Raw genomic sequence first — 18193 nt, 5'->3', positions numbered from 1 at the left:
TGCTATTGCTCTCCATTGATCCTACTTCCTGTTTTTGAAGCTATGCCTATTTAGTTAGTCAACTAAACAAAAATAAATATCACAAAATTCAAATTATTGCCACAGAATTAGTCATAATTAAATGCAGTTAAAGTTAATTAAATAAAGATTGCTATTGTAATATGGAATAATTAAATGGGTAAAAATAGATTTAGAATTAGTGTTTTTTTCCAAGGAAGCATACAAATTATTAAACAAAGCAATTATAATCCTTTCAATGTTTCTATAGCTAGGTTTAACTGGACATTTAATAATGGAAAGTTCCAAGATATTTCAGGGATCAATAAGAACAGTTCATTTTGTATACATAGGGAATGTCACTTTGGTCACTAACTCTAAAAAGTTAACTTAGAAAAGTCCAAACCTTATTTTACTTACATGAAAAAGGAAAATAACGATTTTTTCTTTAAAAAAGTATTCATGTTGAGATATTTAAAGTGTCGAGCATATACTGAGTGCTTAATAATAGGTAGCTATTTTTTTTTTTTTTTGGTAGGGGGATTGAACTCAGGGGCACTCAACCTCTGAGCCACACCCCCAGCCCTATTTTGTACTTCCTTTAGAGACAGGGTCTCACTGAGTTGCTTAGTGCCTTGCTTTTGCTGAGGCTGGCTTTGAACTCATGATCCTCCTGCCTCAGCCACCCAAGCAGCTGGGATTACAGATGAGTGCCACTGTGTCTGACATAGGTAGTTCTTCTTATTAATTGTTCAGAAAAGAAGAATTTCCATGATTTTCCCTCCAATCCATTTAAACAAGGAAGGTAAGGCAATTGCATGAAAAATTAAAATCTAATCTCAATAGATATACTTACCTAGACTCTTTGCCTCATATCTGATCTTAAATCCTTGCCCTCCATTACTATTGTCAGAAATAAACTGAACAAACATTTGATTATCTGAGGTGAACAGAGTCGATGAAGGATGACTGCCACAAAAACGACCATTTCCTCCATGGGGTCCCAAAGGCGGAGAATAGATATCAGGTCCATTTTTTAGCTGAAAAGACATATTAAAATTGCATAACTCCTTTATATTGAGAAAAATGCAGTGGAAAAAAAAACTCCTATTGATTTGTGTCCTAAGAGACAAAAATTACCACTGTGTTTTCTAAATGAAGTCTACTGAGACAGTCATTAGAAAGGACAGCTAGCAAGACCTACCACCAGGTAATCCCCTTGGCGGCAAGAAGAATCTCCATTTGGGATGTGGAAGGGCTGTTCGAAATGGACAGCGATGGTCAGACCACTCTGGACCAAAATGTGCCAGGAGCAGTTGAGGTTTGGAGGGTAGGTCTCTGGGTACTTGGGGGATGTGATAATCCCTCTGTCCGCATGCAAATATCCACCACAGCCTTTCCAAGAAGAAAGAAAAGCAGGTTATTAAAAGGACAGTGACAACCAGGTTTTTTAGGCTTTCCTATTTTTCTTGGTAGTTTTCAGAGGGCAGACAATAGAAACAAGGTTTGAAACTGAAGGGGATCTAAGTAGGGGAAACAATTGGCAGAATGAATACTGATTGAGCATACTCCGCTGGGTATTTGTGTTGCTGTTGTTATGATCTGTGATACCGAGGGAAGTAATAGGAACAAATAACTTAATACTTTCATAAATCCTACTTCGTTTTTATTTGTTTATTTTTGTAGTACTGGAAATTATACCCAGAACCTCATGCATGCTAGGCAATCACTCTACCACTGAGCTACATCCCCAGCCCTTTTAAAATTTTATTCTGAAGCAGGATCTCTAAATTTACCAAGCTGTTCTTGAACTTGTGATCCTCCTGCCTTAGCCTCCCGAATTGCCTGGAGCACCATCATGTCTAACTTAAGCTTCCTTTCTAGAGGAGGAAAAGATGTGACAAGAAAATACACAATATATAAGAGAGTCTTTTAAGAAAAATAGGAGGAGTGGAGGGTGGAGGGTAGGTACTCTATCACCTGGGGAAGTTAGATATGTCCTGGAGGAATATTTGAGCAGAGGACTGAAGGAAAGGAAGAATGGAACTACGTGGGCCTTGTGAGAGAAGAATGTTCCATCCCAGAGAGTGTTGTAAAAGTTAAGAGGTCCACTGGGGAAATCAGAGGGATGAGGCAGAATGTGAGAGCGTAAGCACAGCATGACCAGGGCACGCAGGAAGTACAAAGGACTCATTCCAAGTAAGAGGAAGATACTGAAGGTCTTGCACATCAGAATAGCATCATCTTGTTTAAATCATAACATGATCACTGTCTGCAATACTAGGACTGTAAGGGGCACAGGCAAGGGAAAGTACAACCCGAGATCTAATAAGGAGGGGATTGTCAGTCCGAGGAGAAAATGGAGGCCCGGACAAGGATGGTAGAGGGGGAAATGGAAAAAGTAGTTGGAATCTAGAGGGAGTGCAACAGTATAAATTACTGGGATTGGTGAATGGGTAGATTGTGTGTCATCACGTGAGACACACGTACTTACAAAGGAGAGTTGGCACACACATACAGTTGGGAGAGAGTGAGAAGTATTTGGAGCAGGCATTAATTTTCCACTTGTTAGGGACTCAACAGCTTATCAGAGAGTGAGTGAGGAAAGTTCACACACCTAGTTAAAGCACAGAGGTAAAAATTTATCTTTAATCCATCTAATTCCAAAGTCTAGTCTCTTAAACCATGATACAGCCTGTTTCCCTGATTCTAAAAAGCTATATACAATAATGAAGAAAATATAGATTTATTTTTAATATTAGACTCAGAATCTGCTTTAAGATAATGTTTTTCACACATGAGAGTCAATATTCCACAGAATATTGACTACTTCTTTAAGTTTAGTTTGGATTTAAAGTTATTATGAGCTGGATGTGGTAGCACACATCTGTAATCCTAGGGGCTCAGGAGGCTGAGGCAGGAGGATTGGGAGTTCAAAGCCAGCCTTATCAAGGCCCTAAGCAACTCAGCAAGACCCTATCTCAAAATAAAATTTTAAAAAAGGATGGAGATGTGGCTCAGGGGTTAAGTGCCCCTAGGTTCAATCCCAGGTACCTAAATAAATAAAGTTATTGTGAGACTTCAATGTTGTCAAGCTCTGAAAGTCTTGATCATACTCACATGACAGAATCTTCCATACTGTACCCATTCTCTGACTCATCAAAATCAGATTTCAAGAGCAACAAACTCTTCCTGCCAATCTTGGAATGGATGATTTCAACCAAGGCATTTATGAAGATATTTTCTGTATCATGTTTACCTGTCATTTCTTGGATTGAAGATAACATTGACTTATTTCTCCTTTGATGTGTTGTGGATATGTGTTGTCTGTGAGTTCCAGCCCTCAGCTAGGCTGAGAAATTTTGTCAAAGGTCTCACTCATACGTGAGTATGCCCACCGTGAGCACACCTCCTTTGGGGATGAGATGTCCCACTCAGAGACCTGAAGGCAGAAGACCTTTTGTACAACTTAGTCTCAGTGCTTTATATTAAAACTCAGTACTTGACACATGGATGGGCATCCAGAGGTGGCAAAGACCTGTGTCCTCTGACTATAACCTGTGTGTGTCCTGGCATGGGAAAATGAGCAGAGCATATTAGAGAGAAAGAAGATAGAGGTGAGCGGAGATAAAAGGAAACAAATGTCTGAACACATTACTCTTGTGAAAGGAGGCATTGAAGCCTGCCCCAGTGATACTGAAGTCAGAGGTGAAGCGGATGAACATGTACTCTCCAGTAGACCGGATGGGCCCAGGGATCTCTCTGCCACAGACAACTGCTAGCGGCTGAGCCAAGTTATTGTCTCCTGTGACCAAAGAAAGGAAACATCAGCGTGAAAAGGCGGTGTCTTAAGAATATCCCATCCTTTACAACTCAGCCAAAGTAGCTCACACATATTTCTCAGAACACTTGAGATTCCAGAGTCTAGGCTTCCGAGAAAAGTTATTGATGGAACAGAAAACAAGCCACTAGAATTAAATCTTTAAAGAACAACCATAATTTACTTCACTGATGTAATTTCCTACTGAAGATTTTTAAAAGGCTTCCACCAGATGCCTAACACTCAGAATATGTACACAAGGATTCACCTATTACATCAAAAAAAATTAAATTTTAATATCCATAGGAATGCCTTAATGTCAGGAAAGATAATAGTTTTGGGGGGCCATGTGCTGATAGCTGATTGTTGATAGAAAAGGTCGGGGGGGGGGGAAGGGAGGAGTTTTTCATCTCATGTTTATAGGACTGGTTTAAGTCTTAGTGTCCATCCTCTATCAATGGGGACCTCTACCATTTGATTTTTCTCACTAGAGGGTGAAGAGGATATGGGCTAGGGGTGAGGGTCTAAGGTAGAAAAAACCCGCACATTTAGCAACCTGTGGGTCAAAAGCAAACACATCTTTGTTTTTTTCTGAGAATCTGCCTTTCTAACTAGTTTTCAGGAGGTGTCGGTGCTGTTGATTTGAGGGCCACACTGAGAAACACTGATGTGAAGGCTATGAACTCTCATAGCCTTTTCCTTCGTTCCAGCCCATGCAAATAGTGAAGCACAACTTTGTGCATGTTGCATATCAGCATTATTCATGTCCCTCATGAATAATGTCATTGTATAAAACACGATAGCTGCATATAAAGGAAAATGTGCTAACTTATTACCCCTTAATTCTACTTATTCTACCAGAGATTCAGGAGACAACAAGGAATCAACGTATTAGAATTATAAATATTTTCCCCTTGGATCTTAAAGCCATAGATATACACACAATGTCACTATTTAGCCCCAAGGCTTCTAAAGAAAGTAGCAAAACGTGGGAATTCATACTATTATTTCCTACTTAGGCTTCTCAAATGTATTTGTCTTCTCTTAGGAATTTTGTGTGATTCCTGACATTTTGTATCAGGAAATTTAAGATTTTCCTTACATTGTCCAGAAATTAAGGCCAATTCTAGTATTTGATGGCTCCGTTGATCATAGTATGTATGAAATTCCATACAAGATGAACAGAGGCTATAAACAAGTATAATGAGAATGGAATACAACTAAATAAGTGTCAGTGTTGAAATTCAGAATGTTTTTCTTTTAATTTTTCTCACCATCTCTTATCACGAGGCTATCATAGCCACAGGTTGGGTGAGATTCAACATCCATGTAGAGGATGTTGAGTTCCACAGTAGAATCAGGAGCCTGGATGAGCCAGGTACAGTCGGCCCCATTACTGTAGCTGCTAGGCCAGCCTGGGGAGAAAAGAAAGAGTGGCGCTTCTCCAGTCCTCAGGAACCCGCCACAAGCACCTGCAGAATAAAAAAGTAACACCTTGGAATACCTCTAATAAGGGAAAGATACCAACGCTTTTCCACTTTAAATTGATTGCTCTATACTGAAATCAATTGGGACAAGTTTCTCAAAGAAATCAATAAATATTGTATTAAACTTACTGATTCAGATGGCCATGATTTCTGTATTTCACTTTTTTATGTATGAAAATTGTAACATGTTATACTTGTTTGCCATAATTTTGTCATACTCTTCTTTTATTGTTGAGTGTTGATTATTAGGTAAGCATAAGTAAATATATGACAACCCAAAATTCTTCGGACAAGAAATCTTTCAGATTTTAAAGTTGTTTTTTTTTTTTAATTTTGGAATATTTGCATAGATTTTACTATCTAAACATCCCTAATATGAAAACACAAAATTTGAGATCAGGCACAGTGGCGCATGCCTGTAATCTCAATATCTTGGGAGGCTGAAGCAGGAGGATTGCAAGTTCAAAGCCAGTCTTAGCAACTTAATGAGGCCCTAAGCAAATTAGCAAGACCCTGTCTCAAAATAAAAAAGAACTGGGGATGTGGCTCAGGGTTTACGTGCTCTGGGTTCAGTCTCTGGTACCAAAGGGGGCGGGGAGAAAAAGAAAGAAGATACAAAATTCAAAATGCTGCAAAATCTGAAATGTTCTGGGTGCTCAGAAAGTTTAAGATTTTAGAACACTTTAAATTATAAATGCTTAACTTGTATATCCCAATTCCTGCCCTTCTCATCCTTTATGAAATTTATTGCCATCAAGTTAAAATTATAAATATTATAAGTCCATTAATGTAGTTTTATAATTATTGTTTTATGAGGTTATTTTAAAAATAAGATGATAGAAGAAAATAATTACAAACAAAAATACATTTATACTGTCTTTTACATTTAATTATATAGTTATCTTTACCATACTAGTAGGTTCTGAAGATTTACGAGGACCTTTAATTTCAGCCTGAAGAGCCCCCTCTTATATTTCTCATAGGGCAGGACTGCTAACAATGAATTCTGTGGTTTCATTTAACTGGAAGTGTTTGGATTTGTGCTTAAAGAAAACATTTGCTTAATATAGAATTCTTGATTAGACAGTCTTTTTATTTCAGCACTTTGGATTTGCCTTCTGGTCTTCATGGATTTGATTAATCCCACTGAAAATTTAACGTGACAAGTCCCAGTCTTTGAATCTTCAAGATAAGATCTTTATATTCATCTTTCACAGTTTGACTATGCTGTGTCTAGGCCTAGAACTTTTTGAGTTTATCATTCTTGAAGTTTGTTAGGCTTCTTGGATGCACCGATTAATATTTTTCATTGAATTTCAGATGTATTCAGACACAATTTCTTCAAATATTCTTTGTTTCTCTTTCATGCTACTCTCATCTTCTGGGACTCTTATTATACATATATTGTCACGCTTGATGGTATCTGAGGCTCTGTACGATTTTCTTTATTCCCTTTCTTCAGGCAGGATAATCACAATGAACTCCAAGTTTGTGGATTATTTTTTCTGCTTGCTCAGATTTGGTCCTGAGCCTTTCCAGTGCATTTTTATTTCAGTCATGCTTGCCAACTGCAAAATTTCTAGTTGATTCTCTTAAAAAAATGTTTTTCCTATTACTTTTTGATAATCTCCACTTGGTGAGACATTATTCTCTTACTTTCCTTTAATTCTTTAGATATCATCCCCTTTAGCTTTTTAAATATATTTATAATATCTAATTTTATATCTTTGTTAATTGAGGCCAACCTCTTGGGTTCCAACATAGTCTCTTTTGATTGTTCTTTTCCTTGGTGGGAGCTATACATTCCAGTTTCTTTGTGTCTCATTATTTTGTTGTTGTTTTTTGAAAACTGGACATTTTTAAACAGAGAACTTTGGAAATTAATACCATCCAAGGCTTAATGTTATTGTTAGTTTAATGACTATTTGCACTAGTTCTATAATGTTTGTATTCTTTGTTGTATATAGCCACTGAGTTTCTGTTCAAATTATTGGTCAACTAATCATTAGGTAGAGATTTAAGTCTCCATTTCCAAGGAATTTTGGAATGATGTGTGTGTTGGAATAAGGTTCCAGTAGACAGTTTACAACTCTGCCTGAGCTTTTAATTTTGACTTTCACAGACACTCAAGATCATATGGAGGTGAGAAATTAGAATCTTCTTGGGTCTTTCCTTGTGAATACAAATAGGCATGTACATGTGTGTGGTCTTCTAGACCCCAGAAATATGTCAGAGTTTTTTAAAGCCTTAGACATCTCTCTCATTCTTCAGTTTTTCCATTTATGCTTTTTTGGTCAGTTTCCTGTTAGCTATTACTGGTATCACTGCCTCAAGTAGTTGTGGTATTAGACAACTGCTGCTGATTGTTTTGACAAGTACCCTAAGGGTAAGGCTGTTTACACAGTGAGCTCTTTAGGCAGGTCAAATGAAGACAAGATGTGAGAAAGAAATTTTCCAAAAAGCTGCTAGACAGGTCAAATAATGGAAATTCCTTGGAGATAGCCTGTTTTCTGGAGATCCCAAACTGTTCTGCCCTCTTCCTATGTTGCTAAGCTGCGGTTTTCACATCTACCATCTTTGTGAGGCTGCTGTGAGGCTACTCCTCAGCTAGCAAGAGGAGGAAGGATGGGACTACAAAAGTTAAGATAGCACAAAGTGACCATTCTCACTGAGATTCTGCTATTTTCTTGAATAAAAAACCTCTCAGCTTGTTGTAAGGCTTTGGTTAATTTCTAGAGTCCCCCCAAATTTGATTTTGACCATTTTTTGCCCAGTATTTTTATCACTTTTATAGATAGATTTCCAGAGGTATATAGTTTAACAATCCAGAAATTTTTGACTTTATACCATATGTTTGACTAGTACTGGGACTATCAGAGGGAGAATATAAAGTACACTGGGACTAGGTCCTAATTCTGCTATCCTGGTACTATCCAGGCTATGGAAGTTTTCAAAGAGAGCAATTTTGAAGTGGAAAATCCAAATGCTGAATGTTACCTGATACCTTCAATTTTTTTTCCTTCATATGAAATATTCCTTATCTTGAATTTATCAAAGATAGTTGTCACAACAGCAGACTTTGAGTCATTAACGCTGCCTGCCAAATATTCTATTTCACCCAACTTTCAAATACTTGTTAGGGTTGGATTTCCTGATTGTCTTATGGTTGGGTGAGGACATTTGACCAGTTTCAGTCAAAAAATTATGAGCAAAAGATAAGTGTCACTTTCACACTGAGCACTTTCAGACTGAGACATTCCAGGCTCTTTTGCCTCCTGCCATGATCACAGACAATGTACCAGATAGTAGCTCCAACAGCCTCAGTTAGGCAGTGATGATGATGACAGGCATCCAGTCAATCTATGAAGGACTTGGACAATGAACAAGAAAGAGACCTCCCTGTTTTCAGTTACTAAGAGTTTGGAATTATGTATTTCTGTAACATGACTGAGCATTTCCTGACTGACACGCTGACTAATGTTTTCCTACTTGATGCATTGTTGTTGTTTGTTTGTTTGTTTCTTGGGTTTTTTTTTTTTTTTTTTTTTGCAGTGCTGGGATTGAACCCAGGTCCTTGTGCATGCTAGGCAAGCACTATATCACTATATCACTATATCACTATATCACAATCCCTTTTTATTGTATTGTGAATCAGAGTTTTTGTGAAGTTACCCAGGCTGGCCTTGAACTTGTGACACTCCTGCCTCGGCCTCCCGAGTAGCTGGGATTACAGGTGTGCACACTGCAGTCAGGCAAAATGTGAAATTTCTATCAATGACCTAGTCCACGTCAAGCTCATTTTTATGGTTGCTTATTTACTGACTGAACCTCTTGCTTTGTTACCTAATCATTTAACTACTCAACTGTTATTAACTACACATAAGTACTTTGTTTTTCCCAATTACTTTTAAGCCCCTGGAGGTAGAGATTGTATATTGGTTTCCTTTCTTAGTGACCTCACTGTATCCATAACAAATCATCCATAAATATTTGTTGAATTAAATTCACTGGCCAAAATTGCATGAGTAAGAAATGCTGATGATACAATGCTCAATATGTTAATACATATAAAAATTTAAGCTTTATTATTTTTAATAAAGCTTTTAATATGTGTTTTTTTATGAAATAAAATTTAGGGGGAAAAAGTTACTATCTGTTTAGTTGATCCTAACAACATACTCTCTCTCTATGGTATTATAAATCAAATTTTTAGAGAACTCTCAAATAGTTATTAGAAATTATAAGTAGTTTATCTTCATGAATATCTAGTACCTCTATATATGAAAATCATAACAAGAAACATTCATTTTTAAGAAACAATGAAAATTTTTTTACAAAATGTAGTATTTATGAATTTTAAGACACCTGAAGGCATAAAGAAAGGACATCATTTGTGATTGGACCCTTTGAAATATTGGCCTGCACATATCAGTCCTGAAAAGAATGCTATTCAATACCAAACAGACCTGCAGCAATGGTAGGCAAAGGTCCAGCAGGAACATCTACTGCAAACCACTCCAGGAGGAATCCCTTCCCTGAGATTGAAGAGTCAGAAGAAAACTGAAAGGTCAAAGAATTTCTACTGGAGCTAAAAGTTTCAGGCTGGGTACCACAGTAAGTTCCAATTAGGATGGAATGAATATCCAACCCATCAAAAATCTGCATGTAAAAAAAAAAAATCAGAGATATTATAATTAGACAATTACCTGTATTTCTCTCCATAAAAAGAGAAAATTTTAAAGATGCCTTGTATTGCTACTTGATTATAATAAAAAAATAATAAGCAAACATTTTATTTCAGTTTAAAACAGAAATGCCATTGATGTAAATTATTATTACCAATAATTTAAGGAAGTTATTTTAAAATATTTATAGCTTTGTTGCAGAATTATATTAATAAACATGCTCTGTGGGATATAGCTTATTAGGTGATTTATAGTAAAATTTGTATGTGGAAAAGCAGAAAGTAGGAAAGTTACTCAACAATCATACTTAATGTGTTCTGCGGCCTCAAAGGGAGCAATTAGGAAAAAAGAAGAAAAAGGAAAAATTTAATGAGAAAAAGTGTGCAAACATCCTAAGAGTCAAATCTCCACATAAGGAAAGAAGAATCGGTGACAAAAATAAGAACCGCATCCTGCAGTACTCAGCACATTCAAAGTCGTCAACTCTTTAATTTGGTTTAAAATATTAAAATATCTATTAGAGACACATTTTGTCATGGTTGCCAAGTAATCAGCCACAATTTCATTTACAACAGTTATTATAAAATCCTCTCCTGAATCTAATTTTTTCAAATTATGTAATAATTGTTTCCTTGTATATTGAACATCCATCAGGTACAGGGTCCTACTTAAGGCAGAGAGCATCAAAGATGAATAAGAAAGGATCCTGTCTGGAGGTATCTGATAGTGTTTCTGTTATTCCTACAGTAGCCAAGGTCTGAATGGCAATTATCACCCAATTATTGGATTTATTTATTTATCCATGATCCTTTACATTTTCAACACTCCAACATGAGAACAAACAGGATAATGGGATACAAGACAGAAAAAACAATTTGTACATACATGCATGCTTAGACAAAGCCCAATAAGTGAATAACAATAATACTCAAACAAAATATCTTTAGATACAGAATAGAAAATAATAAATATAAAACTGGAATCACCTTTGTTCGGGTAATACAGAGGTACTAATCATGATTTAGGGCCAACCAATAGCAACTAATCAAAATTATAAACATTGTACACAGAAACTCACCCTTAGTTTGTCATAATAGCAGTTGTGAGTTGCTTCAATGTCCATCTCCAAGATTCTCCCCTGGATAACTTGAGATGCATTCACACTTACTGTCCATTTGTAGTTGGAGTTGTGGGGGTAATTTGCTGGCCAGAAGGGAGAGGCGATTTTCCCATGAGTTCCTACAATATTATCATTGCCAAATACTAGGAGGGAAAACAGAGTAGTAAATCAGACCTACTTAGAATAGCTCTTTGATCAAATAAAAAACAAAACAAAACACAAGGGATGTTAAAAAAGGATAGACTTCTAATGGACTGTGATTTCCTTTCTGACTACTGAAAGAAATATAGCTTCCCTTTTGGATTCTGGACTCTCTATTAATTCCTTGGAGAAGGGTGATTTTGAGAACGGAATTCCATCTCCTTGAAAGGTTGCCTGGTCTGAAAATAGGAGACAACTTCCCATGTGAAAAGGGGCTCCCAGACCTCAGGGATGCTGGAAGGTGCTTTACCTATTTTGCTTTGTTTTGTTTTGTTTTAAAAAGGGAGTGCTTTTCTTTTTAAATCCTACAAGAGAAACTGAACAAACAGAATAGCCCATTATAAAAAATCTGAGTTAAAAAATAAAAACAGTTAACATTTTATTCTATTGGAAGAATATTCTGTAGTTCAAATATATAGGCACTTATAATCAATACCAAGTAATATTAAATGTTTTTATGGGATCAAATGAAGCACATTTGATCGATGATATATCCAACCTGAACTATATCAGAAGACTCTTTAAAACAATATCATAAAAATTTTAATTTGGCATTAGATAGAAACTAAAGCTTAAAAAGATATTTGAACTATTGAGAATGTTCTCTCTTGCTCTTGATGGACCATTCATATATGCTTTAGATCTTCTAATATACCTTATAATATTGGACAATATTGGAGAAGAGCTTAGAGTTCAGGATTCTTTAATGCATTACTGAAAATTTTGTTATCATGTCTACTTTATAGGACATATTCTTGGAGCCATCAAAAAATAGAACAACTTACTCTTAGCAAATGTAGCCTGGAAGCCCATTCCACTGCCTGAGCCATCCGAGACAAATCTGATCCACAGAATATGCCCCAAAACAGATGAATAATTGAGTGGTAGGAAGTTTCCACAGTATCGTCCCACTAAGGGACCCGTGGCATTTCCTTCCCGTATCTCCACAAAATCTCTGCTACAGTTCTGAGAGTCTTCCAGCTGGAAAGATCTGATTTGGAGAAAACAAAGTTAATAGGGATTAAACTGAGAGAATCATCTTTCGGGTTATCCTGAATCACATGCTGGGTTAACGAGTTCACTTTTTGAAAACTTTCTTTAATTTTGATCACAAGGCCCTTTGGTTATAGCAAAATATTTCTTTCACTCAAATTTGTTGAAATGCCTGTATAAGAGACACAAAGACAATATGCTACCCTCAAAGATTTTTTTCCTCCTAGTGGGAAAAAACTGGGCAAGAATACAGAAATAATAATAACGATAACAGTAATAATAATATCGCAAATATTGTTGGAACTATAAAGCAATAATATAAGAGCGGGCTGGAATTGTAGCTCGATAGTAGAGCATATACTTAGCCTGTAAGAGGCCCCGAGTTCAATCCCCTGCACCAGCTAAATAAATAAATAAATAAACCAACCAACTGGCAGAAGAGTTTTGAAGCAGCATTATCACATCTGATTGTTGGGTTCAGTAATAGATGGATGAAGAGATTTTTTGAGATAGAAATGTAAGCATTAGCCTATTAAAAGCACAGAGTGCTGTCCAACAAAGGCACCTGTTCAGAAAAGGGTGGGGAATACTGTAGAACCTGCCAGATATCCGGTTTGGTTAAAAAATTGAGCATCACCAAGAAGCCACTAAGAGATGTAGCTGGAGTGGCATGGTAGGATATTTTTTGGTAGAGTTTAAGTTCCTTGCAAAGGCAACTTCTGGATTGGTAGAAAAATGACAGGATTTATAATAACACAGGCTGGTGTTCAAATGTGGCCCATTTAACTTGTCTTATATTCTTGCAACCGTGATGTGAATGGGGGTTGGCAGATAGGAAATGACAGCCATGTCATATGATTGTTATGAGCAACACAGATAGAGTCTGGAAGACCCAGGTGCTAGATGAATGCTTTTAAAATTTGATCTCAACATTTAAAAAGTTGAAGGAGATCAAGAAAACACAGTTTTGGGGTAAGAGTGGACAAACAGTAGAATGAAATAGGAAAAAAAAATTCCAGAGGAGAACTTATAAAAAATATAGAGTCAATACAACATGATGCAAGGTACCAAGACAATTTTAAAAAATGGTTTGTAATAATTGAATATCCTTATGAACAGAGAAAAATAAAAGAAAGAAAAAAACTCAGCTCCCGCCTCTCTTCATATATGGAAAATAATTTAATATGTCTCATAGATGTAAACATAAAAACCAGAACCGTAAAACTCCTAGAAGAAGACAGAAGAATACCTTTGCAACTTTGATAGGCAAATATTTCTTAGAATGCAAAAAGCACTAATCATAAGATAAAGAATTGGTAAGCTTAATTTCATCAAACATATATCTCCTCATTAAAGACATAAGAAAATGAATAGGTGCTATGCACAGGGACACACACCTACAGTCCCCAACTAGGGAGGCTGAGGCAGGAAAATTGCAAATTTGAGGCCAGCCTCAGCAATTTAGTAACACCTCAACTATTTAATGAGAACCTTAAAAATAAAAAGGGCTGGGAATGGGGCTAAGTGGTAAAGCATCCCTGGGTTCTATTCAAGAAAAAAAGAGAGGGGGAAGGAGGCAGGGAGGGAGGGAGGGAGGAGGAAGAGAGAAAGAAAGGGAGGGAAAAAAAGGGAATAGGCAACTTACAGACTGGGTAGGGTGAGGGAAGTTACTTGCAAATCATGCATCTAACAAGGGACTCAAAGCTAGAATATAAAAGGAATTCCCCACACAATGAAAAAACAAATGAATTTAAAAATGGACAGACTTGAATAGACATTCCTAAGGGAAGGTGAATGACTGGCCTATGAGAACCTGAAAGTGCACCACGTGGCTCCTCATCAGACTGGCCATTACTAGGACAACCAGACATTATTTACATCCATCAGAATGGCTAAAATAAAAAGACTGATGAGATCCAATGTTGACAATTGTGCAGAGAAACTGGAGGTCTCATCTATTTCTGATGGGACTGTACACCCACAAACACTTCAAGAAAATACTGGGCAGCTTCTTGTTAAATTAAATACACATCTAATTTAATTCCACTCCTAGGTATTTACCCAAGAAAAACAGAAACATAGGACAGATCTCAACTTTGTAAAAGCTATCTATGTTAAGCCCTAGGTCAACGTTATTCTAAATGGAGAAAAATTGGAAGCATTCCCCTTAAAAACTGAAACAAGACAGGGATGTCTTCTTTCACCACTTGTATTAAACATAGTTCTGGAAACTCTAGCCAGAGCAATTAGACAGATGAAAGAAATTAAAGGGATACAAATAGGAAAATAAGAACTTAAACTATCACTATTTGCTGACAACACGATTCTATACTTAGAGGATCCAAAAAGCGCCACTGGAAAACTTCTAGAACTAATAAATGAATTCAGCAAAGTAGCAGGATATAAAATCAACCCACATAGATCAAATGCATTTCTGTATATCAGTGACAAATCTTCTGAAAGAGAAATTAGGAAAATACCCCATTTACAATAGTCTCAAAGAAAAGAAAAATAAAACTTAGGAATCAATCTAACAAAAGAGGTGAAAGACCTCTACAATGAAAACTACAGAACACTAAATAAAGAAATTAAAGAAGACCTGAGAAGATGTAAAGATCTCCCTTGTTCTTAGATAGACAGAATTAATATTATAAAAATGACCATACTATCAAAAGCACTATACAGATTTAATGCGATTCAAATTAAAATCCCAACATCATTCCTTTTAGATATAGAAAAGGCAATTATGAAACTCATTTGAAAAAATAGGAGAGCCAGAATAGCCAAAGCAATTCTTAGCAAGAAGAATGAAGCAGGAGGAATCACAATATCAGAACTTAAACTATACTGCAGAGCTATGGTAACAAAAACTGCATGGTATTGGCATCAAAACAGACATGTAGATCAATGGTACAAAGTAGAGGACACCAAGACAAACCCACATAAATACAGTTATCTCATACTAGACAAAGGCGCCAAAAACATACATTAGAGAAAAGATAGCCTCTTCAACAAATGGTGCAGGGAAAACTGGAAATCCATATACAGCAAAATGAAATTAAACCTCTATCTCTCACCCTGCACAAAACCCAACTCAAAGTGGATCAAGGACCTAGGAATTAGACCAGAGATTCTGCACCTAATAGAAGAAAAAACAGGCCCAGATCTTTATCATGTAAGCTTAGGACCTGACTTCCTTAACAAGACTCCTAAAGCACAAGAAATAAAATCAAGAATCAATAAATAAATTCAATGAGGGGCTGGGGTTGTGGCTCAGCAGTAGAGTGCTTGTCTAGCACAGGCGAGGCCCTGCGTTCGATCCTCAGCACCACATAAAAATAAATTAATTAATTAAAGATATAATAAATAAATTGGATGGATTCAAACTAAAAAGCTTTCTCTCAGCAAAAGAAACAATTAATGAAGTGAAGAGAGAATGGGAGCAAATTTTTACCAAATGCACATCAGACAGAGCACTCATCTCTAGGATATATAAAGAACTCAAAAAACTTTACATCAAAAAAACTACTAATCAATAAATGGGCTAAGGAAATGAGCAGACACTTCACAGAAGAAGATACACAATTGATCAACAATTTTTTTTTAAAAGAAATGTTCAACATCTCTAGCATTAGAGAAATTCAAATCAAAAGTACTCTAAGATTTCATCTCATTCAAGTCAGAATGGCAATTATCAAGAATTCAAGCAACAATAAGTGCTCGTGAGGATATGGAGGAAAAAGTACACTGATTCATTGTTGGTGGGATTGCAAAATGGTGCAACCACTTTGGAAAGTTGTATGGAGATTCCTTACAAAACTTGGAAAGGAGCCACCATTTGACCCAGCTATCCCACTCCTTGGTCTATATCCAAAGGACTTAAAATCAGCATGCTACAGTTATGTAGCCACCTCATGTTTATAGCAGCTCAATTATATTATTCAGCTTTAAAGAAGAATGAAATTATGGCACTTACAGGTAAGTGGGCAGAGTTGGATAAAATCATGCTAAGAGAAGTAAGCCAATCCCCAAAATCCAAAAGCCAGATGCTTTCTTTGATAAGTGCATGTTGATCCATAATGGGGATGGGGTGGGGGAGAATGGAGGAACTTTGAATTGAGCAGAGAGAATGAAAGGGAGGGGAAAGGGTGTGTGTATGGGGGAAGATGGTGGAATGAGACAAACATTATTACCCATATGTATGGGTATGATTGTACAAATGGTGTGACTCTATATCATGAACAATCAGAGAAATGAAAAGTGCTCCATTTGTGAAAAATAAAATTAAATTAATTAAATAAAAAATCTCTCTCTCTCTCTCTCTCTCTCTCTCTCTCTCTCTCTCTCTCTCACACACACACACACACACACACACACACACACACACACACACACTTTGACTGCTATACTGCCTGACATTGTCATGGGGATTAGGGACAGAATAACAAAGAAAATTAGACATTGTGCCTCTTTTTTTAGGGAGCTTATTCTAGGTAGGAGGAAAGATACATATACAATGAGGCGATGGTAAATTCTAGCAGGAAAAAAATCAAGTACAATAAAGGGCTATTTTAGGAACGACACCAGGTTACATCTGTCATTTAAAAATGGATGCTGTTTTCAATAGCAATTTAGAATAAGATGCCTAGGGATAAATGTAATAAAAGACCTATTAGACCTTTATGGAAAAAACCTAAAATTTTATCCATGAACATAAAAAAGACCTAAATTAATGGAGAGATAGCCCAAGTTCAAGAATGTGAAGTGTCACGATCATAAAGATGGTAAATCTTCCAAAATTAATTTATAAATTCAGTGCAATTCCAGTCCAATCAATAAGTGTGGTTCCATGCATGTAAAATGTAAAACAGAAAGCAGTGCTCCATGCAGTGGGGTTGGATATACCCATATATATTAAAGGGGTGAAATATGTACAGAAATGATACGTGTAACATCCAAGACCTGGGTTACTGCTGTGACAAGAAGGTAAAGAAAGACAGATGGAAATTTTGCTGCCTTGTAACATTTTTCTTACATAAAAGTAATTTTTAAAGAAAAAGATAATCCAATTAGTAAAAAGGAGAAAAAACAAAAGAGGAAACCAAGTACAAACTATTCTTTTTCCTTAAGTTATTGGAGGGAGACTGGCTAAGAGGCAGGACAAGACCAAGAAAGAATGGCTTAAATGGCTTAATAAGATTACAGATAAAAATCCATCAGGAGGGGAAAAAAAAATCTAAAATATCTCAAGAATAGAAAATGTGCTGTATCTTTCAGTCAGTGCTGAAAATGGTGTGTGGTAAAACTCCATAGTGTCTGAGGTCAGCACAGGGCTCCCCTGGGCCTCCATCCCAGCTAATGGATTAAAATGTTTAGGGCAACCAGCTGGGAGGCTCGGCCACCTGAGGCCCTCCACGGGCTCTGAATCAGGTTCATGTTCCAATGTTCATTGCTAACCAGAGCATGGGAGCAAGCTGATCATTCCGCTTTGTTCTACCACCCCCGCTTCTCAAACCAGATCCCAGCACTGGTAAATCTCTTAACCAGAAAAACAGAGTTGGTGGCTCTCAAGATCCCAGTAAGTGGGTCATTACAAGACAGATCATCTTGACTATATTCTAGATGCAGGCTTAGCAGCAAAGGAGGACTAATAATTGAGAAGCGAAGAAATTAGGACATATCCACATTGGGCAAAGCAAAGTATGTATTTATCTTGCCTCCCTTTATTCCCTTGACAGTCTTGTGTTTTGCAATATGAAATGCATACCTACAATCACTTTTTTTTTTTGCAAGAAAATGACCTAAATCCATCTTTTAGGGAGACTGCCGATTTCCTGCTTAAATCCATGCTCAAGTTTGCTACCCATAATATTATCAAAATGCAAGATGT

The 18193-nt window shown here is 36.6% G+C and overlaps 1 protein-coding gene across 1 annotated transcript in view; it reads right to left on the bottom strand.

Annotated features, from left to right (window-relative positions):
- Cubn (cubilin) overlaps positions 1–18193 on the bottom strand; it is a 275809-nt gene that overhangs the window by 87540 nt on the left and 170076 nt on the right. Inside the window, exons 37-43 of the mRNA XM_071619663.1 lie at positions 12096–12301; positions 11068–11252; positions 9771–9963; positions 5092–5289; positions 3656–3802; positions 1202–1392; positions 854–1037 (exon numbers count right to left, since the gene is read on the bottom strand). Of these exons, the coding sequence (XP_071475764.1) occupies positions 854–1037; positions 1202–1392; positions 3656–3802; positions 5092–5289; positions 9771–9963; positions 11068–11252; positions 12096–12301 (1304 nt within the window). The remainder of the gene's footprint in view (positions 1–853; positions 1038–1201; positions 1393–3655; positions 3803–5091; positions 5290–9770; positions 9964–11067; positions 11253–12095; positions 12302–18193) is intronic.

This window comes from Marmota flaviventris, chromosome 12 (genome assembly GCF_047511675.1).
Source record: "Marmota flaviventris isolate mMarFla1 chromosome 12, mMarFla1.hap1, whole genome shotgun sequence".
Taxonomy (NCBI): domain Eukaryota; kingdom Metazoa; phylum Chordata; class Mammalia; order Rodentia; family Sciuridae; genus Marmota; species Marmota flaviventris.
Note: the sequence above shows the minus strand (reverse complement) of the source record. Positions and strands in the feature narration are given on the sequence as shown.